At 40.8% G+C, this 20,532-nt stretch overlaps 1 protein-coding gene and 1 pseudogene across 3 annotated transcripts in view; both read right to left on the bottom strand.

The window, feature by feature from the left end:
• Positions 1–20,532, bottom strand: part of NVL (nuclear VCP like) — a 92,104-nt gene that overhangs the window by 18,497 nt on the left and 53,075 nt on the right. For 2 of the 3 annotated variants that reach the window (XM_043485286.1, XM_043485287.1), the window contains exons 19-20: positions 12,711–12,817; positions 1,404–1,480 (exon numbers count right to left, since the gene is read on the bottom strand). In XM_043485286.1, the coding sequence (XP_043341221.1) occupies positions 1,404–1,480; positions 12,711–12,817 (184 nt within the window). Of the gene's footprint in view, positions 1–1,403; positions 1,481–12,710; positions 12,818–20,532 lie in introns of those variants that run through there. The other variant, XR_006272563.1, reaches the window with a different exon arrangement.
• On the bottom strand, positions 18,806–20,340 carry LOC122452009 (annotated as a pseudogene).

Below are 20,532 nucleotides of genomic sequence, written 5' to 3'. Positions count from 1 at the left end.
GGGTCAGTTCTGCATCAAAACTGCCTGTTACCAACTGAAAATCTTTTCAGATTTTAGCACTCAAATACGTAAACTACTCACTTAAGTCCTATTTTCTTTAGCAGTAAGTTCATTAACTATAGACTGGCACGCATTTGATTCCCCATGAAGGGAAAAGGTACATTCTCCTTAAAGGTAATGCAGGGCTTTTACACAGGCCCTTCAACACCATGGCCTGGGACTGACCACTTCCCCTTCACTGAGACAGTCACTGCTTTCTTAAGTGAGACAAGAGTCCTGACCAGAGTGCAGCAAATCTCTCAGGAGCACTGGGGTTGCGGTAGCAGAACAAAGATCAAGACTCAGATCCCTAAGATGTTTACGTATGAAAAAACTGGAAATTAGACTTTGGATCCTGGCCACACTCCCTAAAAGTGAGTAGCATGGTTTCAAGTGTAATCATCTCATGAGACAGTATTGTGAAATTCTTCAACCAGAACTGGAAAGAACTGAGTGCTTGTATCAGTATCAGTAGCTATATTCTTTGGATATAAATTTACACTGTGAACAATAGACTCTAGAAGACCTCAAAGATTAAAACACCACCTTCCTTGACTGACTCAGCTTCAGAAAGCACATTTATTTGGCCTTGAGCTACAGGAATATCATGAACACCAAGTATATTGTGGACAATCAACAGGGCTTTAAAAATAAGCCAGAGGAGAACTTCCTGGTGGTCTATTGGTTAAAACTCCACGTTTCAACGGCAGGGAGTATGGGTTTGATCCCTGCTTGGAGAAGTAAGATCCCACATGTTTTGAGGTTCACCCTCTAAGTTAAAAAAAAAAAAAAATGGAGGGAGAGATGTGCCCTGTTAAATGTGAATTTCATTTCCTTCCCTGTGAGCCAAAATTGGGAAAGTTACTATAATGAAGTTTTATGATAACGAAGAAAACAACAAAAACTCATAACCACAACAAACTATGAAAGTAGAAATATATGACCTCCCATTTTCATATAGATTGTGTAGATATTAACAGGTATGCTATGAAAAATGCATTCTGAGGCTTGAAAAGCTTGTAGATTATTTTCTTTTAAATGCTGAAGCACCTAGATAATTTGGCAGCTGGTCATGAGATGTCTCCTGCAATGTTCTGGAAGGACAGAGAGACAAGCTGTGAAGGGCAGTGATGGTGGTCAGGGTGGCTGAACACCAGCGGTTGACATACGAGAGGACGCCCCTATTCCTGAGAACACCTCAGAGCCTCAAAATGGGTGGTATTGTCTCTAAGAAGGAGGAAGAGCCAGACCCTGGGTGCTTTACAGGACTCCTAATTTAATCCTCCTGCTATCACTCTCCCGCATTTTACACATGAGGAAACGGGGCCTCAGAGAGTTAAGTGATCTGAGACTGACATACTTACGTATAACAATCACAGCGAAGGTCACCAGCAATTGCTTCCAAGTTTACATCTGCATCCAGTGGGGGTTTTGTACCATTCTAAGTGGGAGAGAAACATCCACTTTAGCTGAGACTTTAAAGATCAGTATTTATCAGGTGGCCGGTTAACTCAGTTGCTTAAGACCGTGGTGCTAATAAAGATCAGTATTTCCCCACATAATAGGTTCTAAACAGACAGTAACGGCTGCTTGACTGAATGACCATAACTGACTCCCAGACTAGTGTTACAGATTTTTACAAATCTCAGTTTTGAGAAATGAGGTTAAGAAGCAGATCCCAAACTTGGGGAAGCCAAAGGCAAACAATTTATGCTGGTGAAGTGTGAAAAATGTGCAAGCACTACAGCCAAAAACAAAACACCAAGAACAAAACCCAACACCCTCAATCTTTTCAAAGGTGAAGAATCACATTTCCTTTGCATGATTAAATATGGCAAATACACAAGCAGTCATTAGTTTTGATGTATATATCTTAGCTTAGTTTTAGTGTGAGGTTGGCTCAGAAGGGAGAAATAACATTGCCTGTGGCCAGGAGAGAACAATAAGCAAACTGCTCTACAACAAAAGCCTAAAAAGTTTACGATGTTAGATAGTAGGCTTATATGTGCTTTATTATTCTGATTTATAACTTCTATCTGCACTGCATACTGGCTTTCCTTTTTGGCAAATATTACATGGACACAGTTTAAGAAGAAATATGTATACAGGAAAACAGCAAATAAACACGTGTCATTAAACCTCAAGTGTAAACATCAGCTCAGCAGGTGCTCCCAGCAGAGAGCGAGACAACCCGGCACCTTGAGCCATCACCTTCCTCTAGCAAATGCTCAGCAGGTGTCCCTGCAGCGGGGCATGTTTAAGAATTTCACAAACTGTACCTATGCTAGCTGCTATTATACGATAAAAGGCAAACGTCCATCTATCACAGATTCAAGAAACTCTGACCTGTGAAATAAACATGGGAAAATAAACTCTCTGGGTGACCTCAGCAGACAATTTTGGTGCTTTTTTTCCTTTCTCTCTCCGGTTGTATGTAAAACTAGACAGACTAAGTGACCCCTAAGGTTTTAGAAAAGGCAGAGGAACCAGAGATCAAATTGCCAATATCTGCTGGATCATTGAAAAAGCAAGAGAGTTCCAGAAAAACATCTATTTCTGCTTCATTGACTACACCAAAGCCATCGACTGTGTGGATCACAATAAACTGTGGAAAATTCTGAAAGAGATGGGAATACCAGACCACCTGACCTGCCTCTTTAGAAACCTGTATGCAGGTCAGGAAGCAACAGTTAGAACTGGACATGGAACAACAGACTGGTTCCAAATAGGAAAAGGAGTACGTCAAGGCTGTACATTGTCACCTTGCTTATTTAACTTATATGCAGAGTACATCATGAGAAACGCTGGGCTGGAAGAAGCACAAGCGGGAATCAAGATTGCCGGGAGAAATATCAATAACTTCAGATATGCAGATGACACCACCCTTACGGCAGAGAGTGAAGAGGATCTAAAAAGCCTCTTGATGAAAGTAAAAGAGGAGAGTGAAAAAGTTGGCTTAAAGCTTAACATTCAGAAAACTAACATCATGGCATCTGGTCCCATCACCTTATGGGAAATAGATGGGGAGACAGTGGAAATAGTGTCAGACTTTATTTCTTGGGGTTCCAACATCACTGCAGATGGTGACTGCAGCCATGAAATTAAAAGACACTTACTCCTTGGAAGGAAAGTTACGACCAATCTAGATAGCATATTAAAAAGCAGAGATATTACTTTGCGAACAAAGGTCCGTCTAGTCAAGGTTATGGTTTTTCCAGTGGTCATGTATGGATATGAGAGTTGGACTATGAAGAAAGCTGAGTGCCGAAAAATTGATGCTTTTGAACTGTGGTGTTGGAGAAGACTCTTGAGAGTCCCTTGGACTGCAAGGAGATCTAATCAGTCCATCCTAAAGGAGATCAGTCCTGGGTGTTCATTGGAAGGACTGATGCTGAAGCTGAAACTCCAGTACTTTGGCCACCTCATGTGAAGAGTTAACTCATTGGAAAAGACCCTGAGGCTGGGAGGGATTGAGGGCAGGAGGAGAAGGGGATGACAGAGGATGAGATGGCTGGATGGCATCACCGACTCGATGGGCATGAGTCTGAGTAAACTCCGGGAGTTGGTGATGGACAGGGAGGCCTGGCGTGCTGTGATTCATGGGGTCGCAAAGAGTCGGACACGACTGAGCGACTGAACTGAACTGAACTGAAGGTTCCTTTTAGTATCAATGCTTTCAATTTTGTCAGGGGGCAGAGGTGGGCAGGGATTCAAGGAGGCAGGATCTGGCTCCCAGATGAGGGATTGAGCCCAAGTCCATGGCAACACCAAGTTCTTAGCACTGGGCCACCAGGGAATTACCCCCCCCAAACCCAGGATCTTATTACCAGTTAAATAGAGATAATTTGGTGCTACATTTAAGAGAGGGAGGGGAAGTCTTGTTTAAATAGTGATGATGAACATGCAATAAAGATTTATCATGATGGAGAAAAATGTTTGGACTTTCCAAACTATGTCTACAGTGGGAAAGCCTGAGAACACTGCCTTGTTGAGTCCCAGTCCACCGTAGGAGGCAGCATGGGGTGGGACGAGAGGCTTCCTCATTAGGCATGAGCCCTTACGAGAGTCTTTAATGTTCCTGAGAAACCATCAACCTTACCCTGATTGTCACCTAGCATATGGACATTCCCTACACTGCTAGAGAATTTTACTTCAGACTATCTACTGTCCTGTTTTGATTAAAAACTCAATCATAAGAAATCAACTCATGGAGGAATACCTGAGGATAATTCTTTCATATTTCTCAAATTCTAAATTCTGTTCTTGGGTCAAGCTGGACTTTCACAGAGGCCCATGCATCTCAGGATGCATGTCTTTGACCTTTCATCAAGTTGTTTTTAATGAACCCGTTTTTAGTTATGTAAGGATAACCACCAGCTTCAGTACTGAAAAGCTTATATTGTGTTTATTGTATTATTATTGTGCTATTTGACACGGATATTATCAAAAACATCTATCACATCTGAGTGCTTTCTTTAGGAGAACCTAGAGGAGAAACTTTTCTTAACAACTACATACCAGGAGCAATTGCCAACTTCCTATATTCAAGGCACTCTTTTAAGTTAAATATTTTGAGAAAGCTCAATATATAAAGGAACACAATAAACAAATGCTTATCCAAAAGCAATATTTTAGAAGAATAATCAATTCTTAGAAATTTTCTAGTTCTTAGGAAATTTTTTTTAGAGAAACTAACTCCCAATATATTATCAATTGGAAAAAAGTAACAAATTGTCCTTTTTTCGGGGGTGTTTGTGGTGTGGTCAACCTAAGATACTTCCAAAAGTTTCACTAGCAACATTACTTTCCAATGAGTAGAAATGCAGGCTGAGGAATCTTGGGATCATTAAAATCTAATTATTCCTAACTGAAATGTGGAAATGTTTCCGACCTTCAGTAAGAAGTAAAATGAAAGGTCAATTCTATTTACTGTCAAGTGGGAGCAATTAGAAAACTTTTAAGTGCAATATTAGTAAGCTTATAAAATCAAATATGTAAATACTACAGAGGCTCATTTATTAAAATGATACTTATATGTGTATGAAAATATTTAGAACTTTTTATACTGGTCTTCTTCACTACTGATTTTATCACTTCTTCAAAGTGTGAAAGTGCTAGATGCTCAGTCGTGTCCGACTCCACAACTTCATGGACTCTACAGCCCACCAGGCTCCTCTCTCCATGGGATTTCCCAAGTACTCTTGAGTGGGTTGCCATTCCCTTCTCCTTGCAACCCAAGGGTCAAATCCAGGTCTCCTGCATTGCAGGCAAATTCTTTTACCATCTGAGCAATCAGTGAAGCCCCTCTTAATAGAGCTCTAATGGATGTCTCAATAATTTCATGACTAGGGAAAGATAGGTCAAAGGAACTGTTAGAGAAAAACAGTCTCATAAGAATCTGACTTTTGGGGGGGAGGAGCCAAGATGGCGGAGGAGTAGGACGGGGAGACCACTTTCTCTCCTACAAATTCATCAAAAGAATAACTGAACGCAGAGCAAACTTCGCAAAACAACTTCTGATCGCTAGCTGAGGTCATGAGGCGCCCAGAAAAGCAGCCCATTGTCTTCGAAAGGAGGTAGGACAAAATATAAAAGATAAAAAGTGAGACAAAAGAGCTAAGGACGGAGGTCCGTCCCGGGAAGGGAGTCTTAGGCGGCATTGCTTGGGGTAGGGTCCGGGCCTGAGTGCCCTGAGGCCAATCGGAGGGAGCTTCGGTGAGTTGCCAACTTGAACTGTGCGAGACCAAAAGAGAGAGAGTAAATTAACCGGCCCGAACACACTGCCGGCCGTTCGCAGATCAAAGAGACCGAGAAAATCCAGAGAAGAGCTCGCAGGCTGCGGACCGGCCCAGCCCCGCCGGAGGCAGGAGGCAGTGGGGAGGGGAAGGTCGCGGCGAGACACAGGGCGCAGGCACCCGACCGGCGCGGGCGGGGACTGGGGCTGGGGACGCGGAGGGCGGAAGGCGCACGCACCCGACTGGCGCCAGAGGAAACTGAAACTGGGTCCGTGGAAGGGAGTGGGCGCGCCACACCTGGGGAGAGTGCGCCCACCAAGCCCCTGGCTGCCTGGACCGCTCTGACGGGGAAGGCACAGAGAGCAGGCGCAGCTTTTCGCTCCGCGCTTTTGTGGAACACCCGAGGGCTGGAACCTCGCGCAGCGCGGGCCGCGCTCCATATAGAACAGCCGGGAGCCTGAGCAGCGCAGACGGAGAAAGCAGCGCCAGCCCGTCCCCGCGGCGCCAGCCGTCCCCACGGCGCCAGCCCCTCCCTGCAGCGCCAGCCCCTCCCTGCAGCGCCAGCCCCTTCCTGCCCCGCAGAGCGACGGAACTAGCTACCTGAATAAGAGTCCACTTCCGCCCGCCTGTGTCAGGGCGGAAATGAGGCTCTGAAGAGACCTGCAAACAGAAGCCAAATAAACAAAGGGAACCGCTTCAGAAGGGACTGGTGCAACAGATTAAAATCCCTCTAGGAAACATTGACTACACCGGAAGAGGCCTGTAGATATCGAGAAGCGTAAGCTGGAACAAGGAGCTATCTGAAACTGAGCCGAACCCACACTGACCGCAACAGCTCCAGAGAAACTCCTAGATATAATTTTACTTTTTTCTCTTTTTTTTTTTAATTTTTTTAATTTTTTTATCTTTTTCTTCTTTTTTCTTTCTTCTCTTTTATTTTCCTTTAAAATCCCCTATTACTCCCCATTACTCCTTAACTTTCATTTCCACAGACTTTTACGATTTTTTAATTAGGGGGAAAAAAATTTTTTTTTTTCTTTTTCTTTCTTTTTTTTTCTTTTTTTTCTTTCCTTTTTCTCTTCTATTTTCTATTTTTCTTTTTCTCTTATTTCTTTTAAAGTCCTCTAGTACTCCTCTACTACTCCTTAATTTTCATTTTCAATACACTATAACCTTACAAAAAAAAAAGAATCTGACTTTTGCATCCCCATGGACTGTACCCTGCCAGGTTCCTCTGTCCACGCGGTTCTCCAAGCATACTGCAGTGGGTTGCCATTTCCTTCTCCAGGGGATCTTCCCAACCCAGGGAATGAACTTGGGTCTCCTGCATTGTAGGTGACCTGAGCCACCAGGGAAGCTGACAAAGTAGTCAAATTCATAGAGACAGAAAGTAGGTGGTTGCCAAGGGGTGGGAGGAGGGTGGAATGGGGAGTTTAATGGGGACAGATTTTTAGGCTGCAAAATGGAGAGTTTTGGAGATGGACTCTTCAACTATACTTCAATACAATAAAAAAGAAAAAGAAACACATCTCTGTATCTTGTTGTCGAGAGATAGTTTACCAGTAAAATAGAAATAATGTTTATTTGAATATTTAAATATTTAGTCCACAGAGTTCAAAAAGCAGTTGCAAGGATTAAGCATATTCATATATGTAAAGTACCTAGAACAGAGTGTTTAATAAATATCACATCATTCTATCAGATATTTTTCTTAGCTCATGAAAATTTAACAGTTATACTTCTAGGTGAGATGTTTTATGTTTTAGTCATCTGGAGCACATTTTAAAAACACTGAGAATTTTGGGTCTTTCAGTGGGATTTTAAAGATTGCATATAATTTTATTTTTTTTATTTTTCCATTATTTTTATTAGGTGGAGGCTAATTACTTTACAATATTGTAGTGGTTTTTGCCAAACATTGACATGAATCAGCCATGGATTTACATGTGTTCCCCATCCTGAACCTCCTCCCATCTCCCTCCCCATCCCATCCCTCTGGGTCATCCCAGTGCACCAGCCCCAAGCGCTTGTCTCATGCATCCAACCTAGACTGGCAATCTGTTTCACACTTGATAATATACATGTTTTGATGCTGTTCTCTCAGATCATCCCACCCTCGCCTTCTCCCATAGAGTCCAAAAGTCTGTTCTGTACATCTGTGTCTCTTTTTCTGTCTTGCATATAGGGTTATTGTTACCATCTTTCTAAATTCCATATATATGCGTTAGTATACTGTATTGGTCTTTATCTTTCTGGCTTACTTCACTCTGTATAATGGGCTCCAGTTTCATCCATCTCATTAGAACTGATTCAAATGTATTCTTTTTAATGGCTGAGTAATAGTCCATCGTGTATATGTACCACAGCTTTCTTATCCATTTGTCTGCTGATGGGCATCTAGGTTGCTTCCATGTCCTGGCTATTATAAACAGTGCTGCGATGAACATTGGGGTGCATGTCTCTTTCAGATCTGGTTTCCTCGGTGTGTATGCCCAGGAGAGGGATTGCTGGGTCATATGGCAGTTCTATTTCCAGCCACAGTCATCAAGACAGTATGGTACTGGCACAAAGACAGAAATATAGATCAATGGAACAAAACAGAAAGCCCAGAGATAAATCCACGTACCTATGGACACCTTATCTTCAACAAAGGAGGCAAGAATATACAATGGAAAAAAGACAACCTCTTTAACAAGTGGTGCTGGGAAAACTGGTCAACCACTTGTAAAAGAATGAAACTAGAACACTCTCTAACACCATACACAAAAATAAACTCAAAATGGATTAAAGATCTAAATGTAAGACCAGAAACTATAAAACTCCTAGAGGAGAACATAGGCGAAACACTCTGACATAAATCACAGCAAGATGCTCTATGATCCACCTCCCAGAATATTAGAAATAAAAGCAAAAATAAACAAATGGGACCTAATGAAACTTAAAAGCTTTTGCACAATAAAGATTGCATATAATTATCTCCAAGCATGTGGCAGACATCAAATAACCTTTCTGGCTTTCTGAGATAAGGGTAAGTTTTAATGACATTTATAGGGAAGAAATGGAAATTTGTAGAAAAAAATCCCACTTGTCCAAGGGCTTTTAGTGATAAGCCTCTCATTACCACATGATTACCAGAATCACCAAATACAAAGTATAAAGAAGGAGTGTGTCGTTGCTCACTTTTCTCTTAAGAAACATAGGCTCCAAGAGATACTGAAAAGTTGCTCTGACCTGCAGATCTTTACACTTTTCAGACCAAGACTGAAGAATTTTATTCTAATCTCACAATAATATTTCGAGTATTAATTGGAAAAAATGGAAAGAGTATATATAAGACAATCTGGGGACATTAAGTAAAAAGCTAGCACACTTTGAAATACCATGGCTTACTAAGCATTAAAAATGCAAGCTTGCCTCATTGTGGCTGAGTCTTTAGAAAGACAACCTGTGGGGGGAGGTCCGCCTTGTGGACTCTGCCCTGAAGTGAGAGATGCTGCTTCCCTCCCTCTAGCCTGCTTCAGCTTTAGCCATCGACACAGATCTTTAAACATTCCAGGCCTCTGGAGGGGAAAAGTGAGGTAAGGATGTGAAATGCAGTGCAAGGAGCTCTCCTCAGAGGGCAACAAAATGTGCCCAGCTGCCCAGGCCTGAGCGAGTTCCTTCCTGTGGAGTGGGTCTGAGAACAAGACGCACTCATAACTGCTACAAAAACAAAGTCTAAGAAAAAATGGCCCACAGCCCTCCTTAGCCTTTAGCATGGACAGATGTTGAGAACCGACACTTTAACAGTCTAAACCACAAGTCCACAAAAGTTCCTTTTGAAGCTGTACAGATTTTTATCGGTCTTCTGCTTTTTCTTTTCTTTAACAGTCACAACTTTGTGCATGGAAGCTGCCCAAAAAGCCTTTCTAGCAAATTCTAGGCCTTTCCCTTTTAACCTCAACATTTATGTTTTTGTTTAGAAAAAAATTCCCTACACCCCTCCCCCTAATATACAGTTATATTTTCATGACATAAAAATCTGGAAATATAAAGCCACCAAGACAGAGAAAAGCAGGCCCTGACATCCAGCAAGTGGTCCATGGCATTGCTATGAGTTGGCTGGGCTCACAGCTAGGCAGTGGTGCTCTTCTGTTGAACATAAACACTTTTTTACAGAACATCAACATCAAACAAGCCCATTCTCGACCAGGATGGATCAACAGAAAAACAAGACTCCTGGATAAACATGGCTGCTGTTCGGTCACTAAGTTACGTCCAACTCTTTGTCCAACTCTAAGCCATGCCAGTAGGTTCAGTGTCTGGTAAAGGCTGCTTTCTGGTTCACAGACTTTCTTTTTGCTATAATGTCAAATGATGAAAGCAGGCAGGGAGCTTTCTGGGGCCTCACTGTGTTGTTATTCAGTCACTAAGTTGTGTCCAACTCTTCGCGATCCCATGGACTGCAGCACAGCAGGCTCGCTTGTCTTTCACTATCCCCTGGAGTTTGCTCAAATTCATGTCCACTGAGTCGGTGATGCCATCCAACCATCTCATCCTCTGCTTCCATCTTCTCCTTTTGCCTTCAATCTTTCCCAGAATCAGGGTCTATTCCAGTGAGTCGATTCTCTGTATCAAGTGGCCAAAGTACTGGAGCTTCAGATTCAGCATTAGTCCTTCCAATGAACATTCAGGGTTGATTTCCTTTAGGATTGACGGGTTTCATCTCTTTGGAGTCCACCGGACTCTCAAGAGTCTGCTTCAGCACACAGTTAGAAAGCATCAACTCTTCAGTGCTCAGTCTTCTTTGTGGTCAAACTCTCCCATCTATACATGATTCCTGGAAAATCATAGCTTTGACTACACAGACCTTTGTCAGCAAAGTGAGGTTTCTGCTTTTTAATACATTGTCTAGGTTTGTCATAGCTTTCCTTCAAGGAGCAAGTGTCTTTTAATTTCATAGCTGCAGTCACCATCTGCAGTGATTTTGAAGCCCAAGAAAATGAAATCTGTCACAGGTTCTACTTCTTCCCCTTCTATTTGCTGTGAAGTAATGGGTCCAGAAGTCATGATCTTAAATTTTGAATGCTGAGTTTCAAGTCGGCTTTTTTACTCTCTTCTTTCACCTTCATCAAGAAACTCTTTAGTTCCTCTTCAATTTCTGCCATTAGAGTGATATCATCTTCATTTCTGAGGTTGCTGATATTTCATCCAGTAATCGTGTTTCCAGCTTGTGCTTCATCCAGCCCAGCATTTCGCATGATGTACTCTGCATATAAGTTAAATAAGCCGGGTGACAATACACAGCCTTGTAGTACACCTTTCTCAATTCTGAACCAGTCTGTTGTTCCGTGTCCAGTTCTAAGTGCTGCTTCTTGATGCACATTCAGGTTTCTCAGGAGACAGGTAAGGTGGTCGGGTATTCCCATCTCTTTAAGAATTTTCTACAGTTTGTTGTGATCCACACAGTCAAAGGCTTTAGCACAGTCAATGAAGCAGAGTAGATGTTTTTCTGGAATTCCCTTGCTTTCTTTATGATCTAACGGATGTTGGCAATTTGATCTCTGGTTCCTTAGCCTTTTCTAAAACCAGCTCGTACATCTGGAAGTTTTCAGTTCACATACTGCTGAAGCTTAGCTTGAAGGATTTTGAGCATAACCGTATAAACTTGTGAAACAAGTGCAACTGTGTGTAGTTTGAACATTCTTTGGCATCGCCCTTCTTTGGGATTGGAATGAAAACTGACCTTTTCCAGTCCTGTGGCCACTGGTGAGTTTTCCAAAACTGCAGACATATTGAGTGTAGCGTTTTAACAGCATCGTCTTTCAGGATCTGAAATAGCTCAGCTGGAATTCCATTACCTCCACTAACTTTGTTCATAGTAATGCTTCCTCAGGCCCACCTGACTTTACACTTCAGGATGTCTGGCTCTAGGTGAGTGACCACACCATTGTGGTTATCTGGGTCATTAAGATTTTTTCAATATAGCTCTGTGTAATCTTGAGACTTTTACAAGAGAAATGCAAATCAAAACTATGAGGTATCACCTCACACCAGTCAGAATGGCCATCATCAAAGTCTACAAACAATCAACGCTGGAGAGGGTGTGAAGAAATGTGACCCTCGTGTACCACTGGTGGGAATGCAAACTGATATAGCCACTATGCAGAACAGTATGAGGCTTTTTAAAAAGCTAAAAATAAAGCTACCAAATGACCCAGCAACCTTATTACTGGGCATATGTCCAGAGAAAACCATAATTCAAAAAGACACAAGCACCCCATATTCATTGCAGCACTATTTACAAAAACTAGGACATGGAAATGACCTAAATATCCATCAACAGAGAAATGGATAAAGATGTGGACATATATACAATGGGATATTCCTCAGCCATAAGAAGGAACGAAACTGGGTCACCTGTAGAGAAATGGATGAACCTAAAAACTGCCATACACAGTGAAGTCAGAATGAGAAAAACAGATATCGTATATTAACGCATTTATGTGGAATCTAGAAAAATGGTAAAGGTGATCTTATTTGCAAAGCAAAAGTAGTAGAGAACAAGTGTATGGGTGCTAAGGAGGAAAGAAAGGCGGTGGGAGGAAACGGGAGACTGGGATTGACATGTGTGTATACACTGCTGGTACTACGTGTAAAATAGGCAACCAAGGAGAACCTATCATAGAGCACAGGGAACTCTAGTGCTCTGTGTTGACCGAAACGGGAAGGAAGTCCCCAAAAGAGGGAACAGATGTAAACAAATAGCTGATTCACTTTGCTGTAGAGCAGAAACAACACTGTAAAGCAACTACACTCCAATAAACATTAATTTAAAATATTATAAATAATAGTTCACTTTCTCCTTTGGGAGATACAGGTTGGACAAATATTTAAACCTATCTTTATTTAAACTCTCAGAAACATATACAAAAATATACCATTTCCTTTACTCACTTTTGTGATAGTTTTTAGGATGGCGAGACGATCTGCTGGGGGTGGTAAACCCACGAAGAGTGTTTTGTCCAGGCGGCCTGGGCGCAGGATTGCAGGATCAATGATATCTAGAGACAAAGGGAGGAAAAGTCTTAAACAAATAAAATAAAATCTTTTACAAAATATAATTAACATGAGAGACAGGAAGAGTACATTTTTTAAGAGAAAAAACTGATAAATTAGACTACTTTTAGAATTAAAAGACTCTCCTCGACCTTAAGAAAGTGAAGTCTACCCACCTCCTTCCTGCCCCAAACCTGTTTTCCTTCAGGATTCTCGATCTTATATGATGATCCCCACCTGTCCCCCAAATACCAGGCAGGTTTCTCCCTTCCCTCTCACTGGTGACACATTCTATCAATTTTATCAAGTCTGCTTCCTATTACCTCGAACCTCAGTCAAGACCAAATGTCATGTCCCCTTAACTGGTTATTGGTTCTTTTCTAAATTCCCCCTCCCTGGGACCCCTTACAATGCTGCCAGGGTTATCTTCCTAAAATACATATTCAATTCTCTCAAATCCTGCTCCACCCTGCATAATGAACCCTGCAGAATGAAGCCTAACACTTTCACCACCACCTGTCTGATAAGCCTAAGGGTCACCTGACTCTACAGGGCAAAGGTTCACAAACATTCTGGTCTTAGGAAACGATTGCACTTTAAAAATGGAGTGCACTTTACTGATGATTCCTTTTTAACCTCTCTCTCTCGTCCTTCCCTAAATCCCCTCACCCTAGGCAGCCACTGATCTGTTTTGTCACTATGGATTAGTTTGCATTTTCTTGAATTTTATGTAAGTGGAATCATACAGCATGTACTATCTGCTTTCTTTTACTCAACATAATTATTTCGAGATTCACCTAAGTTGTCATATGTATCAGTATTTAACTTTTTTATTGCTGAGCAGCATTCCATTGTGTGGCTATATCACATTTGTTTTTTAATTCTTCTGTTGACAAACATTTGGTTCATTTCCAGTTTTGGACTACTTACAAGTCTTTGTATGCGTTTTTCTCTTCAGTAAATACCTATGCAAAGCAGCATGGCAATAACACACTGCAGGTGTACATTTAACGTTTAAAAATCAACAAACTGCTTTCCAAACAAGCTGTACCATCTTACATTGCCAACAGCAATATATTCATATGCTCTGTGTGCTCGTCAATTCTTAGTACAGTTAATCTTTTGTTGTTGTTGTATTATGATTTAATCTAATTGTATAAAAACTTGAAATTACAACTCCTCTACATTTCTAAGAGGAAGGTTATGTGTGCCTCCATATTCAATTCCGTAGTTATCTGTGAGTCATAAAGTGCATTTTACATCATGATGGATCAATGTAGAATTCCCATGGAATGTCTCAAATTACATAAAATGGAAGCAAATTTTAAAGATTTGTGGGAAGTTTTCGTACTAATGATAAAAGTTTTTCTCTTTTTTAGGGAAACTTCAAATTATAATGTATCTTGTAACTGCATTTTAAAATGTTGGTCACTGAATATAATGAACTTTGAAATGGTTTCTACTTCTAAAAGTGTACCATCACTTAGGTAAGACAACCAAAGTCTTCCTTCAGTGCAAAACCCTCAATTGTGTTTCTTTACAAAATAAGATTTGTGTAACCAACTGCCTTCTATGGGACAAGAACTATGTTAATAGTAGGATCAACTATTACACAATTATATTAACATTTTATTTTTAAAAACACTTTACAAGAAAATATGTAAGTATGGCTTCCAATACAAATGTTATACCAAGACTTGATACCAAGCTCAGATTACTTTAGTTCTTTAAGGAAAAAACAGGCTTTCAGGTTAAAACAACAATTTGTAACCAAAACTTTAATCCCAAGAATTCTCAAAAAAAAAAAAAAAAAGAATTCTCACAAAATATATTACAAACGACAGTATGGAAAAAATTCTTGCACAGCATCTCAAAGTTCAGCTCCACAATATATCCTTACACTGGAGGTCACAGTTATCTTGAATAGTCTCAAATTTCCAAATAAAGAATGTTATAAAGAGCTATGTATTCATATACATAACTCAGTGAAACTATGAACCAAGTTGTCTTAATTCAGTGAAACTATGAATCATGCCGTGTAGGGCCACCCACAGACAGATAGGTCATGGTGGAAAATTCTGACAAAATGTGGTCCCCTGGAGGAGGCAATGGCAAACCACTCCAGTATTCTTGCCTTTAGAACCCCATGAACAGTATGAAAAGGCAAAAAGACATGACACTGAAAGATGAACTCCCCAGATCAGTAGGTGCCCAATATGCTACTCAAGAAGAATGGAGAAGTAACACCAGAAAGAATGAAGAGACGGAGCCAAAGCAAAAACACCACCCAACTATGATGTGACTGGTGATGGAAGTAAAGTCTGATGCTGTCAAGAACAACACTGCATAGGAGCCTGGAATGTTAGGTTAGGTCCATGAATCAAGATAAATTGATTTAAACAGGAGATGGAAAGAGTGCACATTGACATTTTAGGAATCAGGGAACTAAAATGGATGGGAATGTGCGAATTTAACTCAGATGACCATTGTATCTACTACTGTGGGCAAGAATCCCTTAGAAGAAATGCAGCAGCCATCAGAGTCAACAAGAGTCCAAAATGCAGTACTTGGGTGAAATCTCAAAAATGACAGAATGATCTCTGTTCGTTTCCAAGGCAAACCATTCAATATCACAGTAATCCAAGTTTATGCCCCAACCACTAACGCTGAAGAAGCTGTAGGTTCCATGAAGACCTACAAGATCTTCTAGAACTAACACCCAAAAAAGATGTCCTTTTCATTATAGGGGACTGGAATGCAAAAGTAGGAAGTCATGAGATACCTGGAGTAACAGGCAAATTTGGCCTTGGAGTACAGAATTAAGCATGGCAAAGGCTAACAGAGTTTTGCCAAGAGAATGCATTGGTCATAGCAAACACCCTCTTCCAACAACACAAGGGAAGACTCTACAAATGGACATCACCAGATGGTTAATACTGTAATCAGACTGACTGTACTCTTTGCAGCCAAAGACGGAGAAGCTCTATACAGGCAGCAAAAACAAGACCAGGAGCTGATGGTGGCTCAGATCATGAACTCCTTATTGCCAAATTCAGACTTAAATTGTAGAAAGTACGGAAAACCACTAGACCATTCAGGTATGACTTAAATCAAATCCCTTACGATTATACAGTGGAAGTGACAAACAGATTCAAGGGATTAGATCTGATAGACACAGTGCCTGAAGAAATATGAATGGAGGTTCATGACACTGTACAGGGGGAAGTGATCAAGACCATCCCCAAGAAAAGAGAGACACAAAAAGACAAAATGGTTGTCTGCAGAGGCCTTATAAGTAGCTGAGAAAAGAAGAGAAGTGAAAGGCAAAGGAGAAAAGGAAGATAAACCCATCTGAAAGTACAGTTTCAAAAAATAGCAAGGAGAGATAAGAAAGCCTTCCTCAGTGATCAATGCAAAGACATGGAGGAAAACAATAGAATGGGAAGGACTAGAGATCTCTTCAAGAAAATAAGTGATACCAAGAGAATATTTCATGCAAAGATGGGCTCAATAAAGGACAGAGATGGTATGGACCTAAAAGAAGCAGAAGAGATTAACAAGAGGTGGCAAGAATACACAGAAGAACTATACAAAAAAGATCATGATATAGATAATCACAATCATGTGATCACTCACCTAGAGCAAGACATCCTGGAATGTGAAGTCAAGTGGGCCTTAAGAAGCATTGCTGTGAACAAAACTAGTGGAGTGATGGAATTCCAATTGAGCTATTTCAAATCCTAAACGATGATGCTGTGCAAGTGCTGAACTCAATCTGTCAACAAATTTGGAAAACTCAGCAGTGGCCACAGGACTGGAAAAGGTCAGTTTTCATTCCAATCCCAAAGAAAGGCAATGCCAAAGAATGTTCAAACTATCGCACAATTATACTCATCTCACACACTAGCAAAGTAATGCTCAAAATTCTCCAAGCCAGGCTTTGACAGTATGTGAACCGTGAACTTCCAGATGTTCAAGCTGGATTTAGAAAAGACAGAGAAACCAGAGATCAAATTGCCAACATCAGCTGGATCATTGAAAAAGCAAGAGAGTTCTAGAAAAACATCTACTTCTGCTTTACTGACTATGCCAAAGCCGTTGACTATGTGGATCACAACAAACTGTGGAAAATTCTTAGAGATGGTTATATGTATGCCTCCTGAGAAATCTGTATGCAGGTCAAGAAGCAACAGTTAGAACTGGACATGGAACAATAGACTGGTTCCAAATCGGGAAAGGAGTATGTCAGGGCTGCATATTGTCACCCTGCTTCTTTAACTTATATTCAGGGTATATCATGCGAAATGCCGGGCTGGATGATGCACAAACTGGAATCAACATTGTCGGGAGAAATATCAATAACCTCAGATACACAGATGACACTACCCTTATGGCAGAAAGCGAAGAAGAACTAAAGAGTCTCTTGATGAAAGTGAAAGAGGAGAGGAAATAAGCTGGCTTAAAACTCAACATTCAAAAAACAGATCATGACATTTGGTCCCACCTCAAAGCAAATAGATGGGGAAACAATGGAACCAGTGACAGACTTTATTTATTTACTCCAAAATCACTGCAGATGGTGACTGCAGCCATGAAATCAAAAGACACTTACTCCTTGGAAATAAAACTATGACCAACCTAGATAGCATATTAAAAAGCAGAGACATTACTTTGCTGACAAAGGTCCATCTAGTCAAAGCTGTGGTTTTTCCAGTAGTCATGTATGGATGTGAGAGCCGAACTATAAAGAAAGTTGAGCGCTGAGTAATTGATGTTTTTGAACTGTGGTGTTGGACCAGAAGACTCTTCAGAGTCCCTGGACTGCTAGGAAATCAAACCAGTCAATCCTAAAGGAAATCAGTACTGAATATTCATTGGAGGGACTAATGCTGAAGCTGAAACTCTCATATTTTGGCCACCTGATGCAAAGAATTGACTCACTGGAAAGACCCCAATGCTGGGAAAGACTGAAAGTGGGAGGAGAAGTGGACGACAGAGGATTAGATGGTTGGATGACATCACCTACTCAATGGACATGAGTTTGAGCAAGCTCCGGAAGTTGGTGATGGAAAGGGAAGCCTGGAGTCCTGCAGTCCGTGAGCTTGCAAAGAGTCACTGAGCAACTGAACTGATTCATATACAGCAATCACATGAAAGCATTAGTTGCTCAGTCATGTCCAACTCTTTGCAAGCATTAGTTGCTCAGTCATGTCCAACTCTTTTGCAACCCCATGGACTGTAACTTACCAGGTTCCTCCGTCCATGCCATTTTCCAGGCAAGAGTACTGGAGTGGGTTGCCATTTCCTTCTCCAGGGGATCTTCCTGACCCAGGAATTAAACCCAGGTCTCCCATATTGCAGGCAAATGCTTTACCCTCTGAGCCACCAGGGAAGCCCACCACCAGGGAATCTCATACAGAACTTCTGACCCAAAGCAAAGGCAAACTAACTTTCTTGAAATTTCTAGGATTCAACACCAACTGGAAAACCTCTTGTCCAGTGCAAACACCAATGGAACTCTCAAACCTCTAACCGAGTTTAAGGGCGCAGCTTTAATTTTCACCTGCTGGTGTGTGTTCACAGCAGCTCTTAAAGACTGCTTGCTTAACTACAGCTGCATACCATATCCCAGCTATACAAAAAGTCTTCAGTCTCTGCCGGTTTTGTTTCCATAAACATCACACTTTAGCTGGACAGGAGTTAGAGTTTCATCATCAGTCTATGCAAGACTAAAATTCAAAGCAAATTAAACTGTGCTTCAGGGGACACTGTAAAGTATTCTTGATACTACATACCTCAACTGATCCATTTCCAAACCACAAAGAATTACACTCTTATGTGTCACTGTTCCAAGAAACAAACAAATGTGAACAACTAAAACATCTTAAGAATGCACCGAGCTTATGAAGTCTCAAACAAAACCTGAATTTTCTGTACATACTCCTGTCAAAGAAGTTATTTTCTGTATACTGCTCCTCCTGCAAACCGGTCTTCTATTTCCTTTCATTTGACCTACACTGGCTACCAGACCTAGAGAAAGACCAGGATGGTTTGTGATTTCCCTCCTAGGACAGCGATCCCTCTCTTCTACCTCTATCAAGAGACCTGCTCTGACTGGGGGAGAGCTTCTCCATCTTGGAGATAGGCAGCAAGGTGCAGGACTCCTCCTTTAATAACCACTTCAAGGGTGATGACCTTTTGAGATGGAGGTGGACCACAATTCTGATTTTTTTTCACCATTTGACATCTTACTAGGCAGCCACATAGTGTTCTCCCATCTAGCCCTGCATCTCGGGGATCTTCAAATTCAACAAAAGCAAAGCTGGGAGGGTTTCTAGGAACCCACATTCTTTGGAGTGGTCCAAAATAGCCCTAAAGTTCATTCCAACTCAGTCGTCATTATAGTTTCCAAGATTACCTACATAACTTTACAGTCTAATGGACAGGAATCACAATGCATTTTTAGATCTTGGGTTAGAAATGCCAAGGCTCAAATCCGTACACCTTCAGCTGCATCTTCCTGGTCCCCTCCTACTTGGCACCCACATATGCTCTCGCAGACTCGGCGTCCATGAAATGCCCAATAATTAGTCTCTTTCATTTCAGTCATTCTAAGGTTCGCAGTGATATCTCATTGCAGCTTTAATCTGCATTTCCTTAATGACTAATGACATTGAGCACCTTTTCATCTGTTTGTCACCTGTATACTTTCTATGGTGAGGTGTCTGTACAAATCTTTTGCCTATTTTTAATATCTTTTGTTACTGTTGAGTTTTGAGTTATGTTGTTCAGTTCATGAAATATCCTTTATCACATAATATACTTTGCAAATATTTTCTCTCAGTCTGTGGTCTTTTTATTCTCTTAGTGGCATCCTTTGAAGAGCAGTTCAATTAAACCACTTGCTCGAAAGACTGCACTTTTGGTATCACATCTATGAAATCTTTGCTTGATCCAAGGTAGAAAAAATTTTACCCTATGTTTTCTTCTAGCAGTTTTGTAGCTTTGGATTTTCATTGGTCTTTGATCATTTGAGTTCATTTTTACATGTCATAAAAGATATGGATTAAAGTTCACTCTTCTTGCATATGGACATCCAATTGTTCCATCACTACTGAAAAGGTCATCCTTTTCCCACCAGTGCCTTTGTGCTTTATATAAAAATAAAAAAAACAATTATCCCAATATTTGTAGAAATATTATTTTGATTCTATAATCCAATGATCTATATGTCTGTCTATGTCAACACCATGCTGTGAAAAACATCTTTTATTTTAAATATAAAAATGCAGACCTTTCTTTAAAATTTTTTTATTTATTTAGTTTTATTTATCTGGCTGCGCCAGGTCTTAGTTATGGCATGTAAATTCTTAGTTGAGGCATGTGGGTTCTAGTTCCTTGACCAGGGACTGAACCTGAACCTCACACACTGGGAGCACAGGCTTAACCTCTGGACCACCAGGGAAGTCCCACAAATGTAGATCTTAAAGCCAGGTCATCATGTCTCAAAATAAAGCTTGATATAAATAATCCCTATTGTATTTAGAAAGGATTCTTAGTTTAGGACTTTAATAATAATTTAAAACTCTCTTATTGACAAACATCATATTTAGTATTTTATAGTTTATTATTTTAAGAAATTATTTACTTATTTTATTTATAGTAAAAAACATCCTGAGTACTTTATATCTCATAAAGTGTGTGTGGCGGGGGTGGGGGG

The sequence above is a fragment of the Cervus canadensis genome, chromosome 13, assembly GCF_019320065.1.
Source record: "Cervus canadensis isolate Bull #8, Minnesota chromosome 13, ASM1932006v1, whole genome shotgun sequence".
In the NCBI taxonomy this organism is placed as follows: Eukaryota; Metazoa; Chordata; class Mammalia; order Artiodactyla; family Cervidae; genus Cervus; species Cervus canadensis.
The sequence above is the reverse complement of the archived record's forward strand: the minus strand, read 5'-3'. Positions and strand labels throughout refer to the sequence as shown.